The sequence below is a fragment of the Drosophila mojavensis genome, unplaced genomic scaffold (genome assembly GCF_018153725.1).
Source record: "Drosophila mojavensis isolate 15081-1352.22 unplaced genomic scaffold, ASM1815372v1 contig_81, whole genome shotgun sequence".
NCBI classification, from domain to species: Eukaryota; Metazoa; Arthropoda; class Insecta; order Diptera; family Drosophilidae; genus Drosophila; species Drosophila mojavensis.
Genome location: NW_025318907.1, coordinates 888904 through 898751, shown reverse-complemented (window position 1 = coordinate 898751; position 9848 = coordinate 888904). Strand labels below are relative to the sequence as shown.

General features: G+C 36.8%; 2 protein-coding genes across 2 annotated transcripts; one reads left to right on the top strand and one right to left on the bottom strand.

The window, feature by feature from the left end:
• Positions 1 to 316: 316 nt before the first annotated feature.
• LOC6580377 lies at positions 317 to 4243 on the top strand. The gene is made up of 3 exons (XM_044011217.1): positions 317 to 688; positions 1950 to 2754; positions 3512 to 4243. The coding sequence occupies exons 1-3, from the start codon at positions 344 to 346 to the stop codon at positions 4171 to 4173; spliced, it is 1812 nt and encodes a 603-aa protein (XP_043867152.1). The 5' UTR covers positions 317 to 343; the 3' UTR covers positions 4174 to 4243.
• Positions 4244 to 8253: 4010 nt separating this feature from the next.
• Positions 8254 to 9807, bottom strand: LOC6580374. Its single transcript, XM_002006184.4, has 2 exons — positions 9291 to 9807; positions 8254 to 9231 (listed from the first exon to the last, which is right to left on the bottom strand). The coding sequence occupies exon 1, from the start codon at positions 9622 to 9624 to the stop codon at positions 9337 to 9339; it is 288 nt and encodes a 95-aa protein (XP_002006220.1). The 5' UTR covers positions 9625 to 9807; the 3' UTR covers positions 8254 to 9231; positions 9291 to 9336.
• Between the last annotated feature and the right edge of the window lie 41 nt (positions 9808 to 9848).

Below are 9848 nucleotides of genomic sequence, written 5' to 3'. Positions count from 1 at the left end.
CAGTGCTACCTGTTCGTGTTTGTTCCACATTTCCGAAACTGGTTCGCGCCCAATAGCAGCAACAGAAACAAAAGCAAAGGCAAAGCGGTAGATGGGGAAAAACATGTTGATACACACTTGCACTTTCTTTCAATTAGTTTGTTTGTTTTTGATTTTTTGTTTTTTGTTTTTCGTTTTGGGTTTTGCTTTCGTTGGCGGCTTTTAATACCCTAATTATCGCATATTTAAGCCGAGCCGCTGGCAGTGGGCGTGGGTGCTGGCGCTGAGAAGCTTCCAATTATGGTGCGGCTCGCGTGACTGTCAGCTGTCAGCGCTCCAGCGCCATGGCCAGCGGCAAATCTCGATGAAAGGCGCCGTTATGTTGGCGGCCAGCCATCAAGATATTTGGACTTTTGAATTCTTAAGTCGCTGTCGCTGGTCCGTCCCAGCCAGTGCTACGCTGAACGTTGATCAGATCATGTGGCGGCATCCGAATTGTCTGTGTCTGCTCCTGCTGAGCCAACTAGCCTTTGCTCTGGCTGTCTACGAGCAGTGCAACCATCAGCTGGAGCTGCAGGCAGGCCAGAAAATCTACATCAATTCGCCCTACTATCCTGGCCAATATCCGCCGGGCAGCTCCTGTCGCTATGCGCTGCAAGCGCCCAAGGATCATGTGCTGCTTTTCAAGTGCGATCTCCAGCTGCAAACGGTGGGTTATCGGGCATCATTGATGGATAAACTTGTGAGAGTGCTTGTGATTTTATTCTAAGAGTCATTATTAAAGTTAATGCAGTGAGAGTGTGTAACGCTATGTTAAGGATAATCAATGGGATATCCTGAACTCTTGCCAGTGAAACTTTGTGTTGTGATGATAAGACAAACTTGAAGAAAGAATGAAATTTTAATGCAAGAGGAACAAAAATTATGTAAAAAAATTATATATAAAATTATATCAGTGAAAGATGATCTTGTTTTAAAAACAAACTTCAGCACAAAATATTAATTGTGATTTATTTGGTGATTTTATAAAAATAATTTTCTGTTTAAATAATCCTTTATATGGAGACAAGTCCAAATAGAAGCTTTTATGGGCTAAGCGAAAAAGAGCTATAACATTTGAAATAACTCCAATAAAATAAGAAGTGTGTGCATACCGTGAACTTCAGCGCCAAGTCTCCTACAAGTCGATCCTCTTTCCAATTCACCTATCGCAGTTAAGTAAAGTGTGATATACGATGCGTTGGCCGCTTTATATTCACAGTAAATTCAGCTGGATTTCTAATTTTTGCTCAACTCAGCTGGCCAAAAAGCATCTGTGTTATATAAGAAGACATTTAAACGTGCTTTCTGTTTAGCAAATGAATAAATAAAAAATTAACCTTTTTCTTTTATATATCGCATAGTTTGTATTCATATTTAAAAGCTATTTTATAGCTAAACAAAAAATAAAATATGAATACAACGTATGCAATATATATAAAAAAAGTTTAATTTAATTTTTTGTATTTCTTTTTTCAATTAAAAATTGTATGCTTGTAATTAATAAATGTTTATTTCTTTGTCTTTTTTCTTAATAATTTGCATATTTTATTAAATGCATTCGGCTAGCTTTACTGGAAAATAAATTAGTTTTATATCAATATATATATTTTTTAAGGCAATTTTCATTCCCTCTGACTATTGACTTGCATCAAAATGAATAAACATACATAAACATAATTATGTATATATTTTAATATAATAATCGTAATACTTATATAATACATAACAAATATTCATATATCAACATTTTTACATATACTGTTCAATAGTAATCTCCCCTTATCATTCAGCTTTTATTTCAAGTTCCATATTTCCATTCACATTCAATTTTTACAGGATATCTTATTGTCATGGCTCGTTAATCTGTTAATTGTTGCACAATTGTTTTTTTTTCTCTCTTTATTTTTTTATTCTTTGCTGGCTCACAGCTGGTGAAGGACACGCGCTGTCGCGCTGAGGTGTTTCACTTCAATGCCGAGGGCGATGAGCTGTTGACGAGCTCCGAGTACTTTTGTGGCGTTGGCAAGTTTGAGCGGCAAAGTTTTCTGAATCGTGCCGTGATTTCGTACATATCGCAGCGAAAGGAGGTGCCAAAGTTAAGGGATAAGCTGCCAACGCGAATCACAAGCCCCAACAGGACCAGCACGAGCACCACAACGAGTACAACAACAACCACAGCAACAACAACAACAACAACGACAGAGGTAGTCCCATTGGAGCTAGATGAGGATGAGAAAGAGGCGGGCGAGCAGTCTGAAAATGTTGATGCTGATAATGATGATGATGCCGCTGATTCTGTTGCTGATGATGATGATGATAACTTTTCGAACGAGGTGCTGCACGTGCTGCAGGATGTGGGCGTTAGCGATGCCCTGGCTTACGTTGCCTCGCTGCTCTACGACGACTCCAACAATGGTCGCCGAATTGGCAGCACGCTCGCCTCACCTAACTTGGCCCAGTTGCCAGGGGGGCGCACTGCACAGGCTTCCGCAAAACGTGCCAAAATTCTGCCCATTTATCCGCTGGCCAGCCCGTCGGTGGCAGCGGCAGTGGGCGGTGGTGGACGCTTCTCGTGCCTCGTCGAAGCCTTAGCGCCTAATTGCAACTGCGGCTGGAGCCTGACACAAAGAATCGCCAGTCCCACAAACGACGAGGCTTCGCTGCACGAGTTTCCCTCCATGGCCGGCGTGCTGACCAAGAAACAGGGCAAGGTCTTCTGCGGTGCAGCAATCAGTAAGTGTAAAATAAAATTTGGAATAATATAAATTAATATTGCAACTAAAAAAAAAAAAAAAAACTAATAAATAAATAAAAAATATTAATATTAATATAAATAAATTGATAAATAAGTAAGTAGTTAATAAAAAAGATAAGTATATAAAAAATAATTTATTAACATATAAAAAATAATACAGATAAATGAATATTTATTAAAAATGTTAATATAAATAAATAGATAAATAAAGTAAAAAATATGTAAATAAAAAATTAAATAAAGAAATAAAAATAATAAAAATGAGGTAAATAATATGAAATACTTAATATTAAAAATCTTAAATCTTAAATTAAAAATAATATTACTCAAAAATAAGTAAATATAAAATGAAATAAATAAATAAAAAGAATAAAAAAATAAAATAAAAACTGTAAGTATTTCTCTAAAAATCCAATAATAATAAATAATAAAATAAATAAATAAAAATAATTAAAAAATAAAAAATTAACCTAAACATTTCTCTTAAATTAAAAATAATTAGAATAATAATAATATTATTAAACACATACTTAAAGCTCGACAGTATTCCTCCTAAAAAAATTAAAAATAATAAAATAATATGTATATATATATGAAAATCAAAAGCCTTTTATTAACAAACTTGTAACTCATTTGAATGAATACTATTTTCATTAGTAATTTTAAATATTTTAATTGATATACCGAATCACAGCATCTCTAACAACTTCTTCTCTTCACTTCCTCCTCTCCTAGTTCATCATCATTATTTGCTTTCGGCTGCCCACTGTTTCCTCAGTCCCGAGACGAGCCACGCCTCCCAGCTGCGCGTAGTGGTGGGCGAGCATGATCTGTCCAGTGTCTACGAGACGTTTTACACACGCTTCTACGATCTGGATGCGCTGATACCACACGAGCAGTTCAGCCAAGCGAATGGTCAGATGAGGAACGATATCGCCCTCCTGCGCACCCGCACGCCCATCCTCTTCAATCGCAGCGTGGGCCCGGCCTGCCTGCCCCTGCAGCCCGCTGCGAATGGCAAAAAGCTGCCGCTGGTGGGGCAGCAGCTGGTGGCTGCCGGCTGGGGCACCACATCGTACGGCGGTCCACAGACGCACCGACTGCTGAAGACGACGCTGGACGTGATCAGCGCCGAGCAGTGCCGCAATTCGCTCAGCCAGGGCTCTGTGCCGGCGCACAGCTTCTGCACCTACAGCCCCGGCCGGGACACGTGCCAATACGACTCCGGCGGAGCGCTGTACGAGCGCAGCAACGGCCGCCTCATGGCCGTTGGCATTGTGAGCTACGGCTACGCCTGCGCCACGCTGCAGCCATCGGTGAACACGCGCATTGCCTCCTTCATCAAGTGGATCAGAGCCCAGACCCCAGAGGTGGCTTACTGCTTGAAGCAGATATAAATGGACTCAAGGAGAGGGAAGAATTGCATTTAAGAAAATCAACTTATTTGTGAATATTTATAATAAAAAGTATGTAAAAGAACTGAGAACTGTTCCCATTATACACACAGTCTGATGCATCAGCCAATTATCTCAATGCATAGTCTAGATTGATTAAGTCAAGTGAAGCTTTGAAGTATTGCCTATATCCATATCGAACTATGTAGATGATTATGCTTGCATTCCATGCTCTCATTGCAAGTCCTCCTGGCTGTCAATCAACTCCAGCTACTTGCCGTCAAGTGGGTGTCAAGTTTGGCGCTATGCTTGAATGGTCTGCCAACAGGCGCAGCAGGAAGAGCAGCAGCAGGAGCAGCAGCAGGAGCAGCAGCATCAGCCAATTGACTCATCAATCATGAATGAGAATCTTAACGCCTCGCTGGCGCTCTATGCCCCGACGCAGATTGCAATTAAGCGCAAATGTCAACTAATTAACCTCAATGGCTGCTGGCAATGCAAGAGACAACACTCACTGCCGTTCTCTCTCTCTCTCTCTCTCTTCCATCTCCCTCTCTTGCTCGTCCTGCTCCGCTTCTGATGCTCTGTCAATAAAAATGCTGCATTTTTGCAATTTTGTTGCTTTCTACTGATTCGTTTGGTTTTCATTTTTGTTGTATTCCTTTTGCCTTTTGTGCTGCTTGCTGCGTCGCCATGCGCTGTCGTCGTCTTCCTTTCAAATAAATAATTAAACGTTTGCCATAACATATGAAGCATGCTTTTAGGCTTAAAGGCAATACAAATCGTCTGCCAGTCACTGTCTATGCGGTTGCTGCCATTTTTTGTGTATAACCCCTCAGCCGACGATTATATTCGTATTTGGATTTGTATTTTTTATTTATATCGAATGCTCTAACTGCAGGCATTGTGAAACCTTATTGAGATGTGTAACATAGTTTCATATTTCTTTAAAACTGCTCATAAATATTTTTTATAAATATAAAATGGTATAATGGTAACACAAAGATCTATATAATTATATTCAAAGAAAGTAGTAGAAAATTCCTAATAAATGGAAAAATTAAGGCAAAAAAATAAAAATTAAATTAAATAAAATATATAATAATAATAAATAATTAAATTTAAAAAATGAAATAATTAAAAAAAATATAATATAATAACAAAATAAAAAAAAAAAATAATTTAAAAAAAAAAACAAAAAAAAAATATATATAAAATTAAATAAAATATATAATAACAATAAATAATTAAATTAAAAAAAAAAAAATAAATAAATAACAAAAATAATATAATAACAAAATAAAAATAATAAAAATTAAAAAATAATAATATTAATAAAAATAGTAAAATAATAATAAATTTAAATTTAAAATTTTTGAAAATCTGGCATTTAGATATTGTTCTTTATGATACATAGTATGATATGATACATAGTATGATATGATACATAGTATATTTTGTAATTGTGACTTAATAAAAATATAAAGTGTCTATCTCACTTGGAACTCCGCATACTGAGAGTCAAGTCACATTTGTTCCGCAAGTGCATTTCCATAATCGGCTTGCCTCTATCCCAACTGTTTTTTCGTCTTGCTGTCTCTTTTGTTTTTCTGCATGTTTATTTCTTTTCGCATGTTGGTCTAACTGCAATGCACTTTTCAATACCCAGTCGCATATGTGAGCAGCTTCTGTGACTCCCCCGTCCGGCTAAGCTGTCCGTTTTTGAGGCTTTGCCTGCACTCGGGTGCCGTTGCAGTGCAAGAGTATAGGCTGCTCTGCTTCTTCTGCAGAGAACTCTCCTGTCTCCCTCTCCCTCTCCCCCTCTCTCTCTCTCTCTCTCTCACTCTCTCTGTGTGCTTGTTTTGTCTGTGCCGCTTGTGCCTTGCGAGGCTCGTCTGGTCGGCTCTGTTGTTCAATTTACGTAAAACGCGGCAACGTCAACTGCAGTCGGCGGCATCAAGTGTTGCGTGTTGCCAGCCCTATGCGCCGCCCCCTCCCCCCACCGATGGGCGTGGCACTAGGCATAGAAATCGCTGGCATAGACTGGAGGCACTAATTGAAAAGCAGCATCCACTAACGCCAACAACGGCAATGGGCTGAGCTGGCTCTAGGGAAATGCAGTTGTTTAACTACAGTGAACACTGCTTAGCGCTGATTCAATTGCATTTATTTATAGTTGGCGATGTAGCAAGGGGATGTGCTTAGGTAACTGAATATATATGTATATAAACAGAAAAATGCTTCCAGAAATTTAGCTCCCTCTCCCTCTCTCTCTCTCCACTCTTCCTTTCTGTTCTACTCGCTCAGTCGAAACGTTTTCAAATTTCCTTTGCATACTTTTGTGCTGCATTTGATTACAAAATGGCGTCGCTGTTGGGGGCGTGGCACCCACGCTGCCGTCGTAATACGCGCCTAAGCATTGGCATTTAGTTTTCGTTTTTGCTGCGCTCGCCGCGCCAAAAACTCTGCAATGCGAAACGCAGCGGCAAGTGCGGCAAGCGCCTGGACTTTGACTATTCATTAGCGTGTGTGCCAAACTCTAACAAGCTCAAAAAGCAATTTGCAAGAGGCAGCTAAAAATTGGTAAAAATATCGACATGTCGGCTCATGGAATTGACGTTTTATAGGGCCACCGGGTGCTGGGTGCTGGTTGCTGGCTGCTGGGGGGCGGTGGTTTGGCTCACTTTGACTGGTTGGGTGGTGCACGTTACATAAAACCACGCGTCGCACAAAAGCCGCCAAATCGTTGTACACAAAACACCGAAATACAAAATGGCCGACCTATCAATATAAAAGTGGAAATGATAGCGGTTCCAGTAATTGAAATCGCCAAAAGTTGGCGGGCTTTATGTAAATATTTCCATAATTCATTTATAGCAATTATTTATTAGTTTAAATATATTTGTTATTGCCAGAGTAATAATTAACATATTTTTGTTTTGTCCTCACTTTGGCGAATTTCATACGATTTGCTTGTTTGGACTGCATTGTTAGCACATTTTTTGCGCTGGCAAATATTTGGAGTTGTTTTTTTTTTTTGGCTTTATGTTTTTTTATCGGCCACATTGTGTGGTCAGAAATTAGCTGCGCTTTGTTGTCCACGTAGTAGGCCAATTAAATCCGTTCACATCAACAAAAACATTGCGAAATGCGAGTTTGGCCTTTTAGTTTCATATTTTAGCAACAAAACAAATTATCACGTGGCCGCTGTAAGCGAAGGACTTTGGTTTTTCATTTCAATATTGAATTTTGTTTAAGTAATAGAAGAGCAGTTGATATAAGATATTGTAGTGCATTTTGATTTGCAATTTTTTAATAATTAAGCATTTTTGTTTAAGCTAAATTCTAATAAACTCTAAATAAAATAAATAAAAATATTTGTTTTAAATTTTTAAAAACTGTTAATACATTTTCAATATATTATTAAAAAAAAATAAAAAAAAGTAATAAGATATGGAAATGCAATTCGATTTTTAATTTTTTAATAATTAAAAATTTTTGTTTAAGCTAAATTCTAATAAACTTTAAATAAAATAAAGAAAAATATTTGTTTTAAAATTAAAAAAAAAAAATATGTTAATAACAATATGTAAGCTAAAACAAAATAAAATAAAAAATTAATATAGACTAATTATAAATTTTGTTTAAGTAATAGAAGAGCCGTTGATATTAGATATGGAAATTCAATTAATAATTAAAAACTTTTCTTTAAGCTAAATTCTAATAAACTTTAAATAAAATAAATAAAAATATTTGTTTTAAAATTAAAAAAAAAAAAAAAAAAAATGTTAATAACAATATGCTTCATTGTCAAAATATTATGTATGCTAAAGCAAAATAAATTAAAAAAATTAATACAGACTAATTATAAAATTTCCCTTTGTTAATTATGAGTTCAGCTTGTGTAAAACTAATAAAACTAATAATAAAAAATTAGAAAAAAAACTTCAGATTTTCTACCATACACATATTACAAAGAAAGTTGTAAATTATTTTTTAGCCTTTAAAATTCATTTAATGCTTTAAGCGAGAAAATGAATATGCTTATGCAAATGTAAATTAAAAAATAAAAACTTCAATATATTTGATGAATCAATTTGATTGTTTTATAAATAAAAAAAAAAGATTCGTAATGGTTGCACACGAATTTCCATAAATGAGTTACATCAGAAATTGATTCCTAAATTTGTATCCCATGCGTCTGGTGAAGTAGAATCTGTAGCTGATGTCGGTTTTGTCTATAGCACCTTTTGCAGACTCCCATCAAATTGTGCTCCAGACAAAAGAGCACACTCGCATTACATTGCATACTTTCCCAGAATCAGCCTTCGCCTGAACTCGGCCCAGCGATATTTCGCGTCCTTCGACCTGAATTCATTGTTCAGCGGATGCCTGTGCCATGCGTCCCTGCGCTTAGCCACCCTGTGGCTATTGACATATTTCACTGGGGGCAGCTTGTTGAGCATCCACTTTCTAATTGCTGAATTACTGTGCATTTTGCGTATCGATTCGGCTTCCTGCTTCACATTAGCCTCAAACAAGCTGACATTCTGCCCACATGCGCAAAGTGACGAGGTTGCCTTTCGTATTACATTTGAGTAGTTGCGACGAATCACGGCCATTTTCTGTTGTGGTCACAGTAAATCGGAATTTGGAATTTATGGTTTGCCGAAAAAACTCTGAGAATCGAACACAATTGTATGACTAACTTTACGAAACTGTTGCTGTCTCTACATTTATCATGACATACTATAAATTGACTGTATGTATATATTTTTCATTTGATGTTTAAAACTTTCATAAATCTATATAGTATATATTTTGATCACGTTGAAATTTAGCTCATGAAATGAAACTTAATGAATTTGTTTTTGCAGTTGTTTATTCGAGCTATTACTAAATATTCTTCAATGCATAGTACTACTGTTCTCTGTTCACTGAGTTGGTTACTTATTTCAAATTTGTTTACTGTATATATATATATATTTTTTTTTCAGGAATTAAGTAGGTGAGCACGCTTTAGACTTTTGTTCCTCTCTTATAGTTCAAGGATATTGAGTGCTATTTAAAGTCAGTCGATTAAAATGAATTGAGCTCAAGGCGTAATATTTAATACTTACTCTTATACTCTATAAGTTTGCAAACTTCAGAGTCTACCCTTATCATTTAAATATCATGTGTACCATATATCATGCGTCTGCGAAAATCGGCCCAACGATAACGCGCATTCCAGTGCGCGAAATTTGTGTTCTCCTTTTTGATTTGCTGTTGGTAATTCTTAAAATTCTTCACATAGGTCGACGGTGCATGATGATACTCTGGATTGGGCTCACGGCGCTGCTGGACAATGTGCTTCTTAATGACAGTTTGCGACTTGGGCACCTTCTGCTGGGGCAGCTCACACTTTCGTCGGAGCAACGATCTCTTAAACACTGAAAGACTACGACTTGACATTATGATCAAATTTGTGAATTTAACACTCGCTTTTTTTTTTGCCTTTGGTTGCACTAAATTAAGTGTTTTATGCGTGATTTGGATGCGACTCAAAACTGATAAGCTTCCGAATATGTGTAATGGTTGAAAATAAATGAGGTATTTAATATTCGAACGACATATGAAACTGAGGCAACACTGATTCGGCTGTAAAAGTAGCAGCAACACTCATATTTGGAGATAGT